This window comes from Suncus etruscus, chromosome 19 (genome assembly GCF_024139225.1).
Source record: "Suncus etruscus isolate mSunEtr1 chromosome 19, mSunEtr1.pri.cur, whole genome shotgun sequence".
NCBI lineage: Eukaryota > Metazoa > Chordata > Mammalia > Eulipotyphla > Soricidae > Suncus > Suncus etruscus.
The window spans coordinates 27,931,149-27,954,578 of record NC_064866.1 but is presented as its reverse complement, the minus strand read 5'-3'; the positions used below and the strand labels follow the sequence as shown (position 1 = coordinate 27,954,578).

Sequence of the window (23,430 nt, the reverse complement as noted above, 5' to 3'; positions counted from 1 at the left end):
GATGGGTTTGGGGCCAGAGTGAAAGCACAGTGGCAGGGCATTTTCCTTGCACGTGGCCAACACAGGATTAACACTGATACGAATACTGGAATCCCATATGGTTCCCCAAGCCTGTCAGGGGTGATTTCTGAGTGTAGAGCCAGGAGTAACCTGAGCACTGCCTGATGTGGCCAAAAAACCCAACAAACAAACAAAAAAACGGATTTGCTAAGTCAGCCACAGTCCTATATCAATTTGGGTCTTACTAGATAATTTAGGAAGAGTTTTTTTACATCTTCAGATTGATCACAATTCCCAATCTAGTGTTGGAAATCAATGTATTAAATCATTTAAACTTACTGAGTTTGGGGCCAGAGTGACGAAATGATAGCACAGTGGATAAGCAGTTTGCCTTGTACACGACTGACCCCAGTTCGGTCCTCGTCATCCCTTATGGTTATCTCCAGGAATGACCTGAGTACAGAGCCAGAAGTAGTCCCTGAGCACCACGAGGTGTGGCCTCAAAACAAACTATACAACTTACTGGTAAAGTAACCCTTTCACCAACTTCCTTTTTCCCTAACCACTTCATTTGAGTTGTTAATCCCACCTGGTTGATCAGACCTGCCCACATCTGGGATGGGGTGGGCTGTTGTAAATAAAGAATAAAAGATGGTGGGGGGGGGGCAATAAAGAAGGGACAAGAAGAGAGAGCGGCAGCAGAAAGTTTAGCAGAGTAGTGAAGGAAAGCATATGGCCGAGAAAGGCCATGGAGTAAAAGCAAGCTAACTCCAACGAAACTTGGACTGCTTTTGAATTACTTCTCTTATGCTGTTACCCTGTTTGATCAGATCTGTCGGCCTAAGTGGTTGGAAACACGATGCCTGAGGTGGCCTCACCCAACGTGGATTTTATATTTTTATATTTTAATTCAAAAATGTGTTCCAAGTGATCTATTATGCTTTGGGCATAGAGCTATGAAAATACTAGATAATTATGATGGGGAAAATGACTCTTGAGAAAAACTGAGATGAAATATGTGTCTCTGAATCAGATATGTAAGAGGGAAAATTTTCTAAGGAATTTTCAAGCCTTCCCTAACACCATTTTACTGCATGGGCAGCATATATAAACCTTAGACTACAGCTGGTAAAATTGCATAATTAAAAGAAATTATTGCCCTTTATTCAAGTATATGATTAAAAGATAATTTTGATTTTCTGTAGAATTTGTTTTGTTTTTGGGCCACACCCGGTGGTGCTCAGGGGTTACTCCTGGCTGTCTGCTCAGAAATAGCTTCTGGCAGGCACGGGGGACCATGTGGGACACCGGGATTCGAACCAACCACCTTAGGTCCTGGATCAGCTGCTTGCAAGGCAAACGCCGCTGTGCTATCTCTCCAGGCCTGATTTTCTGTACAATTTTAAAACCACATGGCAGGAGGATGGGAAAGGGTGGAGGGAGTTAAAAGGAAATATTACAAGTAAGTTTTTTGTCTAATAGACTGAGAGAAAACTTTTAAATGGAATCAATATGAATTACCAAGTTAGTGATAAACAAGTTTCAGGCATACAGTATTTCAATATGAAAACCACCAGTGTTCCCAGTTTACTTTGCATCCCCCTGTGTACCTCTGTGGCCCGGATTTTTCTATTCCTCCTCACAAACACAAACACCCACACCCTGCGGTGTTTAGGGTTTACTCCTAATTCTCTGTTCAGGGATCTCTCCTGGTACACTTGGGAAACCAAATGTTCTGCTAGGGATGGGAGTACATGCAAGGCAAGTGCCCTATCCATTGAACTATCTCTACAGGTCTAAATCAGAGAAGTCATTAGGAAAATATAACAGCTGCTCCACCGCCGATGCCTATTGGTTCAGTCTAGCAAGGGAAATAAAATGGTTTGGTGATGTATAATTGCTTTCTTCCCATCTTTCCATTCTGGTATTTATCCTGGTGGGGTGGGGATAATTTGGGGCCTTGCATTTGGTTGATCCCAGTTGATGCCCCCATAACTCATAGTCCTTCGAGCACTACAGAATGACCTTCCCAACAAGACCACCTTCCCATGGGCTTAGGCTCCCTTATTGCCTGGGGCATTACTGAATATAACCTAATCTTACCCACCAAGTACAGGTTTTAGTAAATTTAGTCCTGCAATTAAGATCTTATGTGGAGTGTTCCACAAAGAACCAGTACAACTTTAATCTTTAGTGCCTGTGTCATTAAGTGAAGAAAAAAAATAAAAGTTTTATATATTATCTCAATCTAGATGCAAAGTACTGTTTCCCAAAACTAACTTTGCTTTTGCTTTTGTTGGGTTTGGAGGCCACACTTAAAAGAGTGTTGGGAGTTCAGGATAACTCCTGGTGATGTTAAGGGCAGAGTCTGCTGGCAATGTCTGGGGTTGAACCCAAGGTTTTCTACAGGTGAAATATGTGCTCCAGCTGAAAGACAATTGACGAGTGTTTGAAGGAGAAAATTTGTATTCTGGAAGCATGCCATAACTACAAGCAACAAATTAAAATACAGGGGCTGGGGAGATAATATAGCGAGGAAGGCAATTATCTTGCATGCAGTGGACCTACGTTCGAACCCTGGCACTACATATGTTTCACCAAGCACCATCAGGAGGAAATCCTGAGCTTAGAGCTAGAAATAAGGCCTGAGCTCAGCCATGTGTACCCGCAAACAAAACCGAAAAGTAAGGTACCCAAGCTCCCTTGCCACAGATTAGTAGTTTTAAGGTGTACTGGGCAGTTTCTCCAGAAGATGGCACTGTTGAGTTAATCTTTTTCTTTCCAGATAGTAAGACAATAGACCATTCATCTTTGTGTCACCCAAACAAAGAAATATTCCTGTATGGCCCTTCTCTACCACCCCCCTCACCCAGCTATCACATGCTGTTGGAACTGACTGTCTTGTGATCTACTCCGTAGCTGACATATATTAAAAACTAATCAGTACTTTAAAAAAATAAGTTGACACATGGAAGATAATAGAAAATTTGTATTGAGTTTCCAGGGAGTTTTATATTGTTAGTTCAGTAGCTTGAGAACTACTGGAAGACTAACTTAGCTGGAAGACTAAGACATTTTCCCATCATCTTGCTCGGGTGCCATTCAAATACCTTTTCACTTTCCAGGTCTTAGTTGTTCATGTGACTGGAAGGATTATAATGTCAACATTGGATAAGGCGCACTGAAAATACTTTGCCTTTTAATGACTACATTGTCTTCCGGGGTTTCTTCCACTTATAATGAAATATTTTACTTGTATAGTTTCCATATGCTACCACTTCTACTGAAACAATTTCTAGCATTCTAAAGGGACAGTGAGTAATATGCAGAACTGGTTTTACTTGCAAAGCATGTTCCAGAAATTAGGAGTAGTTTCTATGATAGAGGAAACAGCACGTAGGGGTTTTGTTTTATTTATGAGAAGTGGGGTGCTAAGAGACCACATTTGAGGCCAGACAGATAGCATGGAGGTAGGGCGTTTGCCTTGCATGTAGAAAGATGGTGGTTCTAATCCCAGCATCCCATATGGTCCCCCGAGCCTGGCAGGAGTGATTTCTGAGTATAGAGCCAGGAGTAACCCCTGAATAGCTCTGATGACCCACAAAATACCAACCATATGATTAATCTCTCAGAGAAAGAGTTTAGAATAGAAATATGGAGGATCCTCATGAAAATCAAAGAAAATATAGCTCTAGCTGAACAGAACACAAAGACACAAATCAGAAAACTCCAAACCGAAATAACAGATCAGGAGTAACCCCTGAGCACTGCAAGGTGTGCCCCCCCCCCCAAAAAAGAGGGCACATCTACTGAAAAATCAAAAGTGTGGGATGCATGTATTACAACATTAAGGTACTATGGCAAAGACAAAATTAGTGATAGCACAGCAGTAGTAGGGGCATTTGCCTTGCACAAGGCCCACCCAGGATGGGCCTAGCCAGGTTCCATCCTCTACATTCCATATGGTCCCCCGAGCCAGCCACAGAGCCTAGAGCCAGGAGTAACCCCTAAGAGCCGCCGAATGTGGCCCCCCTAAAAAAAATAAAGAATTGGGGGCAGGAGATTTTTCACTGTGCTTAATGTCTAAAGCTACTTGATAAATGCAGCTAGCAATTTCTTCCACAGAAGGAAACAAAAAGGGGCTCCAGGTGGGTGTGGAGGAGGAACTTTTCTCTTGCAAGAGTCAAGGACACCCCAAAACCTGTAAAGGGTTCAGCCAACACGGGGGTGCATCTTCCATGACTTTGATGCGAAAACCCTGAAGGAAAGCACTTGGGTCCTCCACAAAGCCCAGTTCCCTCAGCTGAGGTGAGCAAAGAGGGAGAGAAATTCCCTGAGGAGAGAAAACAGGGGGGCATCCCTCAACAGGAGCGATTTCCCGGGGGGGATTGCAGAGTGGGGACCGACTCGACTGCAATTTGGGGGTGCAGGAAACCACTTGGGTTCTCCACAAAGCCCAGTTCCCTCAGCTGAGGTGAGCAAAGAGAGAAATTTACTGAGAGAAAACAGGGGGACATCCCTCATCAGGAGCGGTTTCCCTGGGATTGCAGAGTGAGGGGGACCGACTCCACTACAATTTGGGGGTGCAGGAAATTTGCTGGGGTGCCTCAGGAAAAAAAACGAACAAACAAAACAAAAAACAAAAAAAAAGAGAGAAAAAGTGAGAACTCCTACGCGCACTCCAGGGCAGCTCAGGAGCGAGGGCGAGGGGCGGGGATGACCTCACCGCAAGCCCCGCCCACTCGCCTAGGCCCCGCCCTCTAGGCTTAGCGCCCAGCCCATCAGCGTCGCGCTTCGGCCTCCGAGTCCGGGATCTCCGAAGCCCGCCAATGAGAAGCGCGTCGCCGGAGAGACGGACAGGAGCAGCGACCAATAGGCGCGAAGAGGCCCGGCCGCGCGCGGCCAATCAGCGCGGAGCCCCGGCGCCGAGGGGGCGTGGCCGGGAGTGAGCCGAGGCAGGCGGGCGGCGGGCGGGCGCGCTCGCTGGGCGGCAGGTGTCGGCGATGGAGCGGCCCCGGGGAGCTGCGAGTGCGGGCGGCCTGCGCCTCCTCGTCCGCCTCGTCCACCTCGTCCAGCTCGTCCTCCTGCTGCTGCCGCCGCCTTCCACCGGCCTCGGCCTCGACCGGCTGGACGCGCCGCCGCCCGCGCCCTCGGCCCCGGTGCGCTGGCCCCGGCCCGGGAGGGTCGCGCAGCCCGGACGCCCGCTGCCCCCGCACGGAGGCCGTTGGCGCCGCAGCGTCCCCCGAGGGCCTCGCGACGGCTGCGGCCCCGACGGCCCCGACCTGGCCGCCCGCCTCGCCAACAACACGCACCAGGTGAGCCGGGCCCGAGGCGGACGAGGAGGAGGAGGAGGAGGAGGAGGAGGAGGAGGAGGAGGAGGAGGAGGAGGAGGAGGAGGAGGAGGAGGAGAAGGACGAGGCGGCGGCGGCCCGGTGCGGCGCAGGCCGACACACACGCACGCACGCACACACACACAGACAGACAGACACATACATTCTGCAAACTGAGGCAGCCCGTTCACACACACACGCACCCGCACCCGAAGCACTGCCAAGAGTGACCCTAACACCGAGTCAGGAGCAAGGCTGGATGCCTCCCACATAGACAGAGACACACACACACCCCTGGAACTGCACTGTTGAATAGGCAGACAGACACACACACACACAACACACCCCAAGAGTGACCCCAACACCAAGTCCAGGAGCAAGGCAGGGTGCCTCCCAAACAGACAGACAGACAGACAGACAGACAGACACACACACACACACACACACACACACACACACACACACACACACCCCAAGAGTGACCCTAACACCAAGTCAGAAACAAGGCCTCCCAAATAGACACACACACCTGAAGCTGCACTGTTGGACAGACAGACAGACAGACAGACAGACAGACAGACAGACAGACAGACACACACACACACACACACACACACACACACACACACACACGGTTTTGGTTGGTTTTTCTGTGGCATCAATAATCCTGATTCGATCTCAGTGTTTTGAACCCATCCTGGAAATGATGGGGGTCGGCCTGAGGGGTGTAACCGCCATCTCTAGAAGTTGGCTTGTTGCAAAGCCAAGGGTCCCGACTTACTCTGAAGGCTGGGCCCAGGCGACAGATGACGGATTTCCCCCCACCTCGGGTGACTGACTGGGTGCCATTTAAATAGGATGAAGAATGAGAGCTCGGATGCAAGGATGACATGCATGAGCTCGCATATATAGACATACATACATGCATGCTGTTGATTCTCAAAGAGCTCCCAGAATGAGAAATTGATTCCATTCCCCTATCCCCTTGGAGGGGAAAGAGATTTTGGTGATATTTTTTCATGGCAAATAATCCACACAGACAGGAGGGTAAAAGGGAGCAAGAAGGTTGGATGTAAAGTCCTTTGACAGCCTACCGCCAGCTCCAAAAAACCTCGAGCCAGCTAGTAAAACTGCCTCAAAAGACCCCGAGCACCTCGCTCCCAAACTATTTATTAGGCTCTCCACAGCATCCCCCACCTGGCAGGACATAAGTGGGAAAACAGGAAGAGATAATAGTTTTAAGAAAATGCTTTCATATGTAACACATATGTATATGTATATATATGTCGCTCTATAAGAGTTCTTTCTCCTTTACCTGCTCTGCTCTTCCATCCTGTTTTTAGAAATCATAAGAAATCATTCTGAGCTTTATTAAGGAAATCTAGTGCTTCTGGACCCTTTATAAACGATGAAATGAAAGTATCACTGTGATATATATGTATGTATGTATGTAGGTTGTTGCTTAAGGTTTTCAATATGACCTTCTGTTGAGACTTAGGACTGGCCAGGATGTCCTGATGGGACAAAACCTCTCCAGCAGTTAAGAAACAAGAGATATTTATTTGGTTTTGATCTGGTTCCTTTTCTACAACTTTACATGCTTTCTTCAGGGGCGAGCAGTTCAGGCACTGCACACTTTGGAAGTACAATATTTACTTGTTAGGAATCTCCTGGTTCCTGCGCGGTATAGTCATTTCTCTCTTTCTGTTTATCTCTTTCTCTCTCTCTTTCTCTCTCCCTCGTTTTGCTCAAACGAATGGATCTACCTATGTTAGCATGACATGTTTTTAATTTAGTCTGTTAGCCTTTTTACTGTGCCCTTTTCCTCTTTCGATAAGAGTTGCCTTAGGTGAGTGATTAACTGCCCTTGTTTTTGTGTAGATGCCAATGAGCCTCAGCTCAGTCTTCCCTCGAATCTCTTTTTGCTTTCCCTCCCTGGACTCTATGTACCCTACATGTTTCTCAGACCCGGGAACAGGATGCCAACAGTTGAAGCACAAGCTGTTAGGAATAGCTCTGCCTGATGGAGTCCAAGAAATAGCTGCTTAAAGATGACCAAGCAAGTGCAGAGGGTGTGACCGGTTGGGAAAGATGGGGTGGAGTGAGGCTATCAGAAGGCTTCCTATTTGATGAGTGGGAGAAAAAAAAAAAAAAAGTCAAACCACTGGTGTACCATTTCATAGGCAGAAACATTTTGCAATACTGATGCTTGATATATGGCAGGACTACTTCCTTCCTTGAGCTGTCCGAGTACAGTACTCTTACTCTAAATTTCTGATTTTTCTCTTGACCTCTCCTTGCCTACTACTGTGCCTGCATATTTTTTAAAACTTTATTTAGTTATTTATTGAATAAGTGGTTGGTTCTTGGGCCATACCCAGTGGCGCTCAGGGGTTACTCCTGTCTCTGTACTCAGAAATCACCACTGGGAGGCTGGGGGACCACATTGGATGCTGGGAATCGAACTAGGTCCCTCCTGGTCGGCAGCATGCAGGGCAAATGCCTTACCACTATGCTATCTCTCCAGCCCCTGCTCCTGCATTTTTATTTCTGTAGTCAAAGTCTTTTCTCGTTAGTTTGAGATGATAGTCATATGTATTCAAGGAAGAGATGGATAACCCTGATATACTCAAGAGCAGATTTGAAACCACTTATTCTTCAGTGTTCCTATGATGCAAAGTTTATTTAATTACTGTTTCGTACTCCCCTTCTCAAAGTAACAATCTTAAACAACTCTTTACATTTGTTCATCATCCTTGATGTTGCTTTCACAGCTTGTAACATTTTGGTAAGATGTATATGAGGTAAAAGTGTATCTAATAGTCTTCACCTTAGAAATGGTTGGTTCAAGTAGCCCTGTAATAAATAGGTCTCTCTCCTTTACCTGCTCTGCTCTTCCATCCTGTTTTTAGAAATCATAAGAAATTATTCTGAACTTTATTAAGGAAATCTAGTGCTTCTGGACCCTTTATAAACAGTGAAATGAAAGTATCACTTTCATAGGCAAAAAACAACTAGAAAACGTCATGCCATTAAGAGCACTTTTCCGGGGCCGGAGAGATAGCATGGAGGTAAGGCATTTACCTTTCATGCAGAAGGTCATCGGTTCGAATCCCGGCGTCCCATATGGTCCCCCGTGCATGCCAGGAGCAATTTCTGAGTGCAGAGCCAGGAAAAACCCCTGAGCACTGCCGGGTGTGACCCAAAAACCACAAAAAAAAAAAAAAAAAAAAGAGCACTTTTCCTATATATGCTTATTATGTTTATAGGACTTAATTCCCAAGAAAAGCCAAATGTTCTTGGTTTTCTTCATATTTTTTTAACTTGCTGTTCATTTCAAGCCACATTAATCCACATTTTTAATGTATATGAATGCTCTCCTAAAACACTAGAGCCTGGTGATGCTAAGATACAGAGAAAAGATAATTCAGACAGGAAAATGAAAAGTCCAGGAGGTTTTGGAAATCTCCTAGATAATGTTTTTATAGCCTTCTTGATGTAAGAAAACACATTAGTATTTAATCTTTTTTAGGAACCATAATTGTGCTTTTATATTCTCTTGGTTTTAGGCCTGGGCTTTAATAGCTGTAACTCGGATTTCTTCATTCATGGAATCCAAGTATATGCACTTTTTCATAGATTCAATGAATAACCTTCCCTTTGCCGTAAGTTCTGAATGGACTGATGCCACTGATCCCTTCAAGTGTCTGGGGTTTTCTTAACATGCATAACCTTTGTACACAAGAAAATTGAGCAAGCCTTAAAAAAAATTAATTTTTTTAATGTTGGTTGCTAAGTTGGATTGCTTCAAAACATTCCTCCCATAAGCACCCCTTTGAGGTTAGGCATGAAACACTGTCTTAAAGAAACAGATGATATATCTTGGCCAGAGTTATGGTGGTGGCTGAGATAATTTCCTTCTCATTCTCATGTTCAGCCCATTTGACAGTTTCCTTAAAACTTTTTCAACTTACAATTAATAAAGCCAATAACGATTGCTCATTCTCACCCATCATTACTTCTTGACACATAACTTCCCAACTTCTACTTCAGCATCAAAGCATCTGGTTACTTAAATAAACAAGTGCTGTAGAGAGACTGTGCTGGATGGTGGTGTCAGCTCTGAGAAGAATGTGAGTGTTTGTTTGCTGGGGCTGGCATGGCTGAGTCCAGGCTGACAAGACTGAATGTGCCTTTGGAGGCTTCAGGGAGCTGCTGCTCTCCACCTGTTATGGATCATTTTAATACCCAGAGCTTTGAAGGTCAGTACCTTTAAGTGATCTCGAAACTTTCTAACTGCCCCATTTATTCCACTATTGAGCCTCTCTCCATACTGCCTTACCAAGCACTCCACATCACCCCTCTCTGTTTGAATCTTTGGAATCCTGTTTTATCCATTCTTTCTGGGTCAAGAAAATGAATTCTGTTGGTCTAGGTTAGAAGAAAGAGCAAAATTTTCACGACGTTTCTACCCGCTATTAATCATTCTTAAGTAGTGGAATTATCCAGATGATTTCTGAGTCAGTGGTCTCAGAAATATAGCAGATTTAATAAGGTATGCTATTTCTTTGTGGAAAGGCAGTTCTTCACCTGCAATTTGCTTGAGGTGAGATGGAGAACTAGTCAGTAAGACTACAATGGCTCCCAAAGAGGGCATTGTGACAATAAGTTCTCTATTGATTCAAATATTTGGCTCTGTGCATAGTGATTTTTAATTAGAAATCAAAGAGTCTCCTGTTAGTGGAATAATTGAAAGAAGTCTTACATTCTGCTCAGTTACTAATGATTTTCTTTCTTTCTTTTTTTTTTTTTTCAATAATGGTCATGATACCAGTAGGCTCTTCATCCTCCTGTTTTGATCTGATCTTTCCCGTCAAGTTCACAGAGGTTATTAACCATTTCTTCACCTCTCTCTAATTTCCAATCAGCCCTTGCCAACAGGCATTGAACTCTCAGCGGGTGTCTGCAGAGGCTGGTTGGCCAACTTTGTCCTAGTTGGCTTGTTCCCCTTGCGTGATCCTCATAGGAAGGGCAGTACTTCACGCTGAGTTGTAGCACTCAGAGAAATGTTTCTTTTGCTTCTTCCCTTCCTCTCTCACCCCAGCTCACAATTTTGCATAAAGCGAGCTGTCTTTTACATAAAGGAGGCTGTACTTTGAAACTTGAAAAACTATGATGTGCAGATAATTTTTTGTTTTGTTTTGTTGTATGGGCCACACCCAGTGACACTCAGGGATTACTCCCGGCTATGTGCTCAGAAATCGCTCCTGGCTTGGGGGACCATCTGGGATGCCAGAGATCAAACCACAGTCTGTCCTGGATCAGCCATGCCCTACCACTGTGCTCTTGCTCAGACCCCAATGCTCAGATATTTTATATGTTCAGACACTAATATTAAGATAGATAGGACTGTCAACTTTGACATTTAGTTTACAATCCAGCTTTCCAGGTGGTCCAGAAAGATCATTCAGAAGGTAGGACACTTTGCACATGGCTGACCCAGGTTTGATACGCTGCTCTGTGCCTATGGTCCCCGAGCAACATAGGAGAGATCCCTGAGTACAGAGCCAGGAGTAAGCCCTGGACATCACAGGGTATGGCCATCCCAAACAAAACAAAACAAATACAATTCAGCTTTTTCTACCAAAGAGCTAGATGGAGTAAGTCCAGAAATATTATGAATATGAGGAAAAAATTGGTCAATTTCTAAAACTGTTCAGTTCCCCTTTGTAACCCAGTTTCTATTGCATCTTTAAATCCTCTTTTTTGGAAGTTGGTCAAACATTTTTATTCCTAATCTTTCAGGGGCCTCACTCATCTGTATGTAGGCGAGTTTGGGGGGCAATGGGACTTGAAGAACAAGCTGGTTAATTTCAGTCAGTTCTAAGAAGATTTATTGGTTTTTATAATGGTGACTCTGGTCACAGTGGGGTTGGTAATAAGTGGCTCGAACTTGCCTGAATTGAATGAATTTTTATGGCAGACCCTCGCCTAGTGATGCTGTTGGGTGAATGCTGGGCATGTATGTTGTCTTGTTTTGTTTTTCCAAGATCGAGGCTATTTTTTTCCTCTGTACCCTCAACCCAGACTCAGGAAACCACAGGAACAAAATCTTCCATTAGAGTCTGTAGTGTTTTGTTGAAGAAATTTTCTGTGTATTTATTTTCTGCATTGCATTTCAGTATCTGGCTCTAATTCCTCCTCTATAATATTAAAAGTTTTAGACTAGATTTAAAGTGTTCTTAAAAGTTTTGCGATTTATATGGAAGAAACAGAGGCCAGAGGTTGTGATCACAAATGTTTATTGGTTGATCCTAATTTAGAAGCAAATTGTGGTTATTCTACTTCCCAGTGGAACTTGAACATAGCATAGATTTCACATCTGGGGGTAATTTGTTACCACTTCCAGAGCTTACTTAAGTGAAATATGAGTTTTCTTAAATATAGGCAGAGCCTTCCCCCTATAATTTTGAAAGATATTTGACTGTTATTAATTATAGCACTTTTCTTTCCTTATAAGATAAAACCTATAATGCTAATTAAAGCTCTAATTTAGATGGTCTAAAAGCAAACAATAGTATTACAGAATTGTTTTTCCCTTTCCCTAGAGTATTTGGTTAAAATTGAAGCTTCCCCCCTTTCTTGTTGCTGTCTTGGAAATAGTCATCTTACACTAGCATATTAACCCTGAGCTAATTAGAAACCTAGGGATTTTTGTTACTCTTTTTCTTCGGAGGAGGGCACTTGCCCTCACCCAGATGTGCTCAGGGCTCTGTGCTCAGGGATCACTTCTAGTGGTGCCAGAGATAGAACCCAGATGCCCTACCTGTTGTACTAGTTCTTTGGTCCCTAGAATTTAGTATGTTTAATAAGATGTCATGATTTATTTTCATTTGTAAATAATGTGTTTGCCATCTTATCGAAACTAAAAATTAGTTTGGTTTAGTTTTGCACAGCGGGTAGGGTGTTTGCCTTGCACATGGCCTACGCAGGTTTCATCCCAGGCATCAAATATAGTCCCCTATGCCTGCTAGGAGAGATTTCTGAGCATAAAGCAAGGAGTAAACCCTGAGTACTGCCAGGTATGGCCCAACAACAACAATAACAACAACCATAGTAATAATAATAATAATAATAATAATAATAATACAGCACGTTGGATGTTTACTTTGTATATGTCTGACTCAGGTTCTCTCTCAAGCTCCATACATATATGTTTCTCCTAACCCTGCCAGGGGTGATACCTGAGTGCAGAAAACCAGGAATAAACTGCAAACACTGTTTTGGTTGTGGCCTGAAAACAAAACAAACAAAAAAGAAAATGTATGTTTACCCTTCTTAAAAAGGTAAACTTAAGTGTCTCTCTTGTTTGTTTTGTTAACAGGTTTGTTATTTTCTTCTAGTATGCTCTTAAAGTTTAGCTTCTAACATTACAGTTGAACCAGTTTGCTAGTCTGTTTTTGTTTTTTGTTTCTGGGCCACACCTGGCTTTGCTTACAGATCACTTCTGGCAGTATCCAAGAGGAACATATATATTGTTGGGGATCAAACCAGGGTCAATTGCGTGCCAGGCAAGCACCCTACCTATTGTACTAGCTTTCTAGCCCCCAACACTATTTTAATACCAATATTTGAGTCCTAACTCTGCTGCTTCATAGCTGTGTAATGATAAATAATTGCTTCACTTCTATCACCCTTTAGTTAAAAACATTTTTTTTAACTAGAAAAGGGGTCAGAGAGATGGTACGAGGAGTAAGGCACTTGCTTTGCAGTGGCTGACCCTGCTTTTATTCCCAGCACTGTATGGCCCCTGGGTACTTCCAAGTACTGAGTTCCTTCCAAATAGAGAACCAGGAGTAGCCCCAGAGCATTACTAGGAATGGTCTCAAACTTCCTCCTTCAGGGGCCCCAGAGATAGCATGGAGGTAAGGCATTTGCCTTTCATGCAGAAGGATGGTGGTTCGAATCCCGGCATCCCATATGGTCCCCTGCGCCTGCCAGGGGCGATTTCTGAGCTTAGAGCCTGGAGTAACTCCTGAGTGCTGCCAGGTGTGACCCCCCACCCCCCCCCCCCAAAAAAAAAAGAAACTTCCTCCTTCAAACAAATTAGAAAAGAGACTCTTGGATTATTTGAAGGGTCAACTGAGAAGTTTTGTTTTTGTTGCTTTTCACAGGGGAGGAAGGTGAGTTCACACTTGATGGTGCTCAGTGTTTGGCTTTCTGCTCAGGAATCACTCCTAGTGGTCCTTTGAGGACCATATGTGATGCCAGGAGTTCAAATTGGGGTTAGCGCATGCAAGGTAGTTACCTACTTGCTGTATTACTTTCTGACACCCTACAAATGGGTTTTTTCTGAACACTTGTGAACAAGGTTATCTCTTGAAACTGCTCTTGCTGATAATGGTCTTAACAGTTTGATTTTTCTATTGATTAGCTGATTAAATGTCTTGTTTTCACTAAGAAGCTATGTGACTTATTTGCTTATGGGCCGAGAGCTGGAATAGAACACAGATAGATGTCTCATAACATGGAATTACATTTGGAAGTGTTTCACAAATATTGTAAGTCAACATAGGGATGGAGCAGAGCTGTATACTGGAATTGTAAGTCATCTAATTATGAATTCTCTCCTGCTCCTTAAGGTTATAGTACCCTTAACAGAGCACAGTGATTCTTTTTAAGTCTAGTTATATAAAGTAGAAAATTATCATAAAGTTTTGAAGAGGGCATGTGTATGAAAATGTTTTGAAACCCTACAAGTACCACATGTATAAAAACGTGTGTGTGTGTGTGTGTGAGAGAGAGAGAGAGAGAGAGAGAGAGAAAGAGAGAGAGAGAGAGAGAGAGAGAGAGAGAGAGAGAGAGAGAGAGAGAGAGAGAGAGAGAGAGAGAGAGAGAGAGAGAGATTTGGAGATGCAGGAAGGGTTTGGCCACACCTGGAAGTGCTTCGACTCTACTCCCAATTCTGTGCTAAGGAATCATTCCTGATGACATTTGGAGGACCACATGTAGTGCCAGGAATCAAACTGAGAACTACTGCATGCAAAACAAATGTCCTAATCTCTGTATCTCAGGCTGTGTATGATTTGTGTCATTCCTTAATAAGCTTATTTACTTGTTACTGAATCCACATGACCCAATTATCAGTGAAATGATTTGATAAATGCAGTCCTGGAACCAACTTTAGAGGAACATATGTATAAAACAGATGAGGCACAAATGTATTTAGTTTTATCACTTGGCAGGGTTGAGAGAAAGCTTGAGTAGAGGTGGCAAGAATGAGAGTGAGTCAAGATGGGCAGACGTGGCAGAAATGTTAAGAAGCAAATGTGTTCTTTCAACCTTCATGAGTGCATTAACATTTTTCTTTTGTGGTGCTAGGAATTGAACCCAGGACCTCATACCAGTGCTCACTGATGAGCAACATCCTTGGCTGTGCATCAGAATTTTAATTTGTTACTTTGAGAGCTGAATGAAACAGTGGTTAATTGGGATCATAAATCCAGGCCTGTGGTGACACTGGACACATAGTCTCAGCTGAACCACCTTCATCCTTAATATGCAGTGATGTCTTAAGTATCACAATTGCTCAGGAAAAGTGCAGAGGAAAGTCTTAGGTTTTTTTTTTTTATATGAGATGGATGTACTAATAACATCAGTAACTCCAAGTGGAGCTTGAAATAATATGGAATTTAATATTCATCTGTTTTTACAAGTATCTGAAAGTTTTGGATACATTGATACTTAGATGCTCATATGTGTATATGCCCTTAAATTTTTTCCCCAAGATTGCAATTAAAAAAAATTTTTTTTTGGGGGGGCTGGAGAGATAGCATGGAGGTAAGGCGTTTGCCTTTCATGCAAGAGGTCATCGGTTCGAATCCCAGCGTCCCATATGGTCCCCCGTGCCTGCCAGGAGCAATTTCTGAGCATGGAGCCAGGAGTAACCCCTGAGCACTGCCGGGAGTGACCCAAAAACCACAAAAAAAAAAAAAAATTTTTTTTTGTTTTGTTTTTGGGTCACACCCAGCAGCGCTCAGGGATTACTCCTGGCTCTACACTCAGAAATCACTCCTGGCAGGCTCGGGGGACCATATGGGATGCCAAGATTCGAACCATCGTCCATCTGCATGCAAGGCAAACGCCTTACTTCCATGTTATCTCTCCGGCCCTGCAATTTTTAAAAAATTTTTTGGGTGGAGCTGGAGCAATAGAACAGTGGGTAGGGCATTTGCCTTGCCAGAAGCCCACCCAGCTTCGATTTTGACATCCCTTATGGTCCCCTGGGCCCACCAAGAGTAACTCCTGAGTGCAGAGTTAGGAGTAACCCCTGAACACATTTTTTTGGGGGGTATAAACCAAAAACAAAAAAACTTATAGGTACTCATAGAAATAAAGTCTTAATTATGAGATATGTACAATTTGGGGTTAGGAAAGTAGCTCAAAATTTGGACCCTGTCAGGTCCCCCAAACACCTCTGGGTATGGCCCTGGTAGTACCCCAGCATAATTTGGGATGGCTTGGAGATTCATGTTACTACAGGGCCAAGAAGCTCCACATAGTTCTGCCTGAAGTGGTTGGCTGAATAGTGCCTGGAGTGGCTCCTGGCAAATCCCCTGAGCACTGCTTAGGACCTCCCCAAAATGCAATAAAAAATAATGTACACTTCTTATGTTCTTGGACTTATAATTAAAGAAAAGGGAGGATAAGATGAAGGATACTTCTTCAAAGGCTCTAGATTACTTAGAATTGATGGCTGTAAATTGACAGGGTCTACTCTTTTCATTAACTCAGAGGTTCCCAAACTTATTTGGCTGCCTCCCCCTTTTTAGAAAACAATCACTCAGCACCCCTTTGGAAATATTCCTTCTATAAGCTAGCAAAAGGAAGCACTCTCAGTTGATCCTGCAGCCACTATGGCCTCCCCCATCCACCAGTATCACCCCTATGGGAAACACTGTCCACTGTGCCTTGCTGACCCCTACAGTCTAAGAAATATTCATGAGATGTGATAGAAGTCTCTCAAGAACTTTGCTTGAAACCAGAGCAGACTAATGGAATTTTTTATTACATGCATATTCTTTAAGCTACTCTTGCTTCATCTGCTGGCCTGTGTTAACCCTCTGTTCCAATTTCAATGACCTCATCAGTCTCTTCAGTTGGCCTTGTGCTCTGTTGCTTCCCCATCTTGTTCTCATGGCCTTTTTCTGTCCGAATGGTTGCCCAACTCTGTTTTTTTTTCTGCTCTCCTACAACATTCAACAATACCACTAATACAACACTTATCTGGTATTCTGATTTGTATTGCAGTTTCATTTTTTAATATTTCTTCCCTAGATTATAAACTCCTTAAAGGAATACCACACTTGTACTTTAGTTCCTTTACCACTTTTGCATCAGAGTGTTGGAGAAAGAATACACATTAAATGTATGGTCTCAGGGCCCGATAGTAAAGCAGGTAAAGCATTTGCCTGGCACGGGGCCAACCTGGGTTTGGTCCCCAACATCCCCTATAGTCCTCTGAGCCCACCAAGAGTGGTTCCGGAGCACATAGCCAGTAGTAGTCCCTGAGCATCATCAGTTTTAGCCCCTGCCTCCAAAATATAATATGGTCTAGACGCAGTGGTCCTCAAAATTATTAAACAGGGGGCCAGTTCACTGTCCCTCAACTCGCCGGACTATAGTAAAAACAAAAACTATAAACAAATTCCTATGCACACTGCATATATCTTAATTTGAAGTGAAGAAACAAAACGGGAACAAATACATATGTGGCCTGCGGGCTGTAGTTTGAGGACCACTGGCACAGAGCCTAGCTTCAGAAACTGGTCTACAGCCCCATGTGGGGTTGTGTCACTGAATGTGGGAGATGTAGAAATGTTTTAAAACAAAATATTCTTTGTTATCAGTAAATGTCTGAGTTGTACACCTATTTTATTTGTCCAGGGTTGTTTAAAATTTCCCTCGGCAGAAAGGGAGTGTAAGTGGGAAAGCTCAAGAAGTTCTTGGTTTTGAGTCAGAGCTGAGTTTGAATCCTTGCTCTACCATGTACCAGCTCTCTGCATATGGATCACATATTTGCATTTTAGAGACCTGGGAACTAATGTGTGGCCCAACAGATCAGATCCCTGACCTGATGAACCCACAGACATTAAACAAATATGTTATTATAAATGTGATAAGTGCCACAAAGAAAATAAATAATATGAGAGAATTATCAGCAGAGGCTTTTATAGTGGATACTTCAGGAAGGTCTCACTGAGGCATCATTTAAGTAGATCCTTGATCATGACTAAATGGTTGCCAAGCATTCTTTATAATAGCCAAAATCTGGAAGCAACCCAAGTGTCCAAGAGCAAATGAGTGGATAAAGAAATTGACTCAGATAGATAGTGGAATACTATTCAGCTTGAAGGGAAAAAAAAAGTGGTAGGATTTACTACCATGTGGATGGATATCATGGAGAATTACATGTTGAGTAAAGGCAGCCAGAAAATTTCTCTTCCATTTGGAATATGAAGAAACAGAATTGAGAAATAACTAAAGGCTCAAAGTCAACAGAAACTGAGAATTTGTCTTTAGCAGGAAGCTTACCACAAGGGTGGGGAAGGTAGGTGAGAGACCCTGGGACAGTGGTGGAGGGAAGTAGACAGGCACATGGGAGGAGGATGTGTTGCTGGAATAGTTCCTGTATGAAGTCCTTTTTTTTTTTTTTTTTTTGGTTTTTGGGCCACACCCATTTGACGCTCAGGGGTTACTCCTGGCTCTGTGGTCAGAAATCGCCCCTGGCTTGGGGGGACCATATGGGACGCCGGGGGATCGAACCGTGGTCCTTCCTTGGTTAGCGCTTGCAAGGCAGACACCTTACCTCCAGCGCCACCTACCCGGCCCCTTATGAAGTCCTATTAATAACACTTTGTAAACCACTGTGCTCCCCCACACTCCAAAAAGAAGAAATATAAAGTTGCCAGTGAACTCTCCCCACTGATGGTAACATGTTCAAAGGTGGGGGGCTATATAGAGCTTAGTGTGCCCAAGCACCATGCAGTGGGTGAGCACTGAGACTTTATGGTCCAGTCACCCTCAACAGAGACACTTCTAGTCATGACTTTCTTTTCTTTGAAATGAAAAAGACTGAGTTATGGCAATTAAATGTGAACATTTTAAAATTTGCTAATTTCTAGAAGTTTTTTGGTTGCATCTTTAGGGGTTTCTAGATACAGTATCATGTCATCTGCAAACAGTAAGAGCTTGACTTCTTTCCTATCTGGATGCCCTTAATATCTTTTGCTTGCCTAATCACTATGGCAAGAACTTTCAGCACTATGTTGAATAGGAGTGGTGAGAGAGGGCAGCCTTGTCTTGTACCAGATTTTAAAGAAAAGGCTTTTGGTTTATTTCCTTTGATAATAATATTTGCCATTGGCTTGTGGTAGATAGCCTTGACTATATTGAGAAAAGTTCCTTTTATTTCCATCTTGATGAGAGTTTTTATCATGAATGGATGTTAGACTTTATCAAATGCTTTCTCTGCATCTATTGATATGATCGTATGGTTTTTATTTTTCCTTTTGTTGATATGGTGTACTATGTTGATTGATTTACATACGTTAAACCATCCTTACATTCCTGGAATGAAACCTACTTGGTCATGGTGTATGACCTTGATGAGGTGTGTTGGATCCTATTTGCCAGGATTTTGTTGAGGATCTTTGCATCTGTGTTCATCAGGGATATTGGTCTGTAGTTTTCTTGTTTTCTTTTCTTTTTCTTTTTTTTTTTTTCAGTTTTTGGGTCACACCTGGCAGTGCTCAGGGGTTACTCCTGGCTCTACGCTCAGAAATTGCTCCTGGCAGGCTTGGGGGACCATATGGGATGCCGGGATTCTAACTACTGTCTTTCTGCATGCAAGGCAAATACCCTACCTCCATGCTGTCTTTCTGGCCTGAAGTCTGTAGTTTTGTTTTGTTTCATTTTGTTTTGTGGTTTTTGGGTCACACCCAGCAGTGCTCAGGGGTTATTCCTGACTCCATGCTCAGAAATTGCTCTGGCAGGCACGGGGGACCATATGGGACACCGGGCTTCAAACCAATGACCTTCTGCATGAAAGGCAAACACCTTACCTCCATGCTATCTCTCCAGCCCCAGTCTGTAGTTTTCTTATTTTTACAGTATCTCTCTCTGGTTTTGGTATCAAGGTGATGTTAGCTTCATAAAAATTATTTTGAAGTAAAACTTTTTGGAATGTTTATGTTTCTTCAATTTCCTGAAAGAGCCTGAAAAGTATTGGTATTATTTCCTCTTGAAAGTTTTTTTTTTTTGGTTTTTGGGCCACACCCAGCGGTGCTCAGGGGTTATTCCTGGCTGTCTGCTCAGAAATAGCTCCTGGCAGGCACCGGGGACCATGTGGGACACCGGGATTGGAACCAACCACCTTTGGTCCTGGATCAGCTGCTTGCAAGGCAAACGCCGCTGTGCTATCTCTCCGGGGCCCCCCCTTTTCATTTCTAATCCAGTTTATTAAGTTTCTTTCTCTCCCTTTCTTTGTGAGTTTTGCTAGTGGTTTATCAAACTTGTTTATTTTTTCAAAGGACCACTTTTTGCTTTCATTGATCTTTCTGATGGTTTTTGGATTTTCACCTGGAAGCAGAGAAAAACAGATAGGACTATATTAATCTGAGAAGCTTCTGCACCTCAGTGGAAATAGTGACTAGGATACAAAGGCAACCCACAGAATGGGAGAAACTTTTCCCAAACCCATCAGATAAGGGGTTAATATTTAAGATATACAAGGTACTGACAGAACTTAACAAGAAAAAAACATCTAACCCCATCAAAAAATGAGAAGAAATGAACAGACACAACAGAATACAAATGGCCAGAAGGCACATTAAAAAATGCTCCACATCACTAATTATCAGGGAGATGCAAATCAAAACAATGAGGTATCATCTCACGCCACAGAGACTGGCACACATCACAAAGAACAAGAACAATCTGTACTGGCAGGGATGTGGAGAGAAAGGAATTCTCATTCACTGCTGGTAGAAATGCCGTCTAGTCCAACCTATATGAAAAACAATATGGAGATTCCTAAAACAAAAATTAAAAAAACCCTGGAAATTGAGGGGCTGAAGAGATAGCACAGCAGTAGGGCATTCCCATGCATGCTGGTGACCCAGGACAGACCTGGGTTTGATCCCCGCACCCCATATGGCCTCCTGAGCCTGCCAGGAGCGATTTCTGAGCACAGAGCAAGGAATAACCCCTGAGTGCCACTGGGCTTGGCCCAAAACAACACACAACCGAAACCTGGAAATTGAGTTCCCATATGATCCAGCTATACCACACCTAGGGATATACCCTAGGAATACAAAGCACAATACAAAAATGCCTTCTGCGGGGCCGGGCGGTGGCGCTAAAGGTAAGGTGCCTGCCTTGCCTGCGCTAGCCTTGGACGGACCGCAGTTCGATCCCCCGGTGTCCCATATGGTCCCCCAAGCCAGGAGCAACTTCTGAGCACATAGCCAGGAGTAACCCCTGAGCGTTACTGGGTGTGGCCCAAAAACAAAAAAAAAAAAAAATGCCTTCTGCACACTTATATTCATTGTAGTGCTATTTACAATAGCCAGAATCTGGAAACAACCAAGATGCCTGACAGCATATAAGTGGCTAAAGAAGCTGTGGTACATATACACAATGGAATACTATGCGACCATCATGAAAAATGAAATTCTGAAAATTTTCCTATACATGGATGGACATGGAAACTATTATGCTTAGTGAAATGAGTCAGAGGGAGAGAGATAGACACAGAATAATTTCACTCATCTGTGGGATTTAAGAAAAATCAGGGGCCCGGAGAGATAGCACAGCGGTGTTTGCCTTGCAAGCAGCCAATCCAGGACCTAAGGTGATTGGTTCAAATCCCAGTGTCCCATATGGTCCCCCGTGCCTGCCAGGAGCTATTTTCTGAGCAGACAACCAGGAGTAACCCCTGAGCATCGCCGGGTGTGGCCCAAAAACCAAAAAAAAAAAAAAAAGAGAGAGAAAAATAAGACATTATTGTAATAATATCCAGAGACAAAAGAGATGAGGCCTGGAAGGACCAGCCCATGATATGAAGCTTACCACAAAGAGTGGCGAGTTTAGTCAGAGAAATAACTATACTAACAAATATTATGACAATGGTAGTGAGTGAGTGAGTGAGTGAAAATAGAATGCCTGTCTCGAAGGGGTAGAATTTTCCACAATTATGTTTCTTTAGAATCGAAGCGCATCATTTGAAGTGCAAATGGCCTAGGTTTCCTTGTCTTATTTTTATGGAAAACTTTCCAAATGATTTATCTGCCTTTTTAGTTAGTCTCCCTTAATGATGTGGCTCATTAGAAATGATGATATTTTTCTGTAGCATGACTAATTAATTTTAATATGGTATGGCATTTGTTTCAAACCTGGCCCCATATGTGGTCCCTGAGCACCACTGGGAGTCCGTCCTGAGCACAGAGCCTCATTAGTCGGCCTTGAGCACGGCCAGGTAGGACCCAAATCCCACCACAACCACCACCAAATAGTACCATTCAGCAGATTTTCTCTCAATTCTAAGAGCCTAATTTATATATCTAGTGTTACGATTTGTTTTAAGTTCACTTTTTGTTTTGTTTTGTTTTTTGGGCCATACCCGGTGATGCCCAGGGATTACTCCTAGCTGTGCGCTCAGAAGTCGCTCCTGGGTTGGGGGACCATATGGGACACCGTGGGATCGAACCACAGTCCGTCCTAGGCTGGCGCTGGCAAGGCAGACACCTTACTTCCTGCGCCACCACACCGGCCCCCCAGAAGTAATTCTTGAGTGCAGAGCCAGGAATAGCCGTTGGAGGTCACTGGGTGTGGCCTGTGTGTTGTCACAGGGTGTGCCCTTCCTAAAACAAAACAAAACAATAAAATCAAAATTACCCAAGGAAAATATAATTATGTTGGGAAAGAATTTAATACCAGAGTGGTAGTACAGTGAGAAGGGCTCTTGCTTTGCATGTGGTTGACCTGGGTTTGATTCCCAGAAATCCCATATGATCACTTAGCCCCACCAGGTGTAATTCTTGAGCACAGAGCCAGAATAAGTGCTGAGTACCACTGTGTGACCCCCCCCCCCACAAACACAAAAAGAAAAAGTTAAAATGTTATATAACTTTTCCTCCTTAAGTCAATGATTTTTTTTTTGCCCTTGGGTATTTTTGTTTGGGGTCACGCCCAGAAGTGTTCTCTGGCTCTGCTTTCAGGGATCCCTCTTAACAGGGCTGAGTGACCTTATGGGATGCTGGGGATTGAACCCAGGTTGCTTCATGTAAGGCAAGCTCCCTACCTGCTGTACTATCGTTCTGGCTCAAAGTCACTGAATTTTCTGTAGTGCAGGGGATTAATATTTAAAAAAATATTATTTTGAATCACCATGATTTATAATACTATTAATGATAGTAGGGTTTCTTGCATACAATATCCCAGTATCACACATTCCACCAGATTGTTCCAATATTTCTCTCTTCTCCATCCTGCCTACCCTCCATAGCAAGCTCAGTTTTGTAGACCAGGTTTTGTTGCCTTTGACCACTCATTATCCCATTACAATACTTCCTTATATCCTATGCAGGAGCTCTTAAGATAACTCTGTAATGAGTCATATAATTTTAAAACATAGGGATAAGAAAGATTGGAGGCAGGGCAATAGCTCAAAGTACTAGTGTGCATACTTTACATGCACAAGCTTGGCTTTGATCCCTTTTACAGCATGGTCCCCTGAGTAGCTGCAAGTGTAGCCCCAATTGCCCCATCCCACCCCCAAAATAAAGGAAAGGAAGATTGGCTTTTCAGCTCCCTTGTCCCTATGATAAAGTTAAGTTGTATTGCTTAAATTCACACCAGTTGTGGTAGAATAGGAAACAAAATTCATGACTGATTATTAACTGTGTGCTTTTTTTCCATATCATTCTGCCTCAGAAAACTCTTAATAATTGAGCAGATTTGAAAACTTTTATAATGTTGCATGTGTAACATTTTCATGTCTAAGAATAGTTTCCGTGAGGACTGGAACATTTGTGATCTT

At 43.3% G+C, this 23,430-nt stretch overlaps 1 protein-coding gene across 1 annotated transcript in view; it reads left to right on the top strand.

Moving 5' to 3' along the window:
* The first annotated feature begins 4,978 nt into the window (after positions 1-4,978).
* Positions 4,979-23,430, top strand: part of SORT1 (sortilin 1) — an 84,751-nt gene continuing 66,299 nt past the window's right edge. The window contains exon 1 of the mRNA XM_049765841.1: positions 4,979-5,315. Within this exon, the coding sequence (XP_049621798.1) occupies positions 5,004-5,315 (312 nt within the window). The 5' untranslated portion in view covers positions 4,979-5,003. The remainder of the gene's footprint in view (positions 5,316-23,430) is intronic.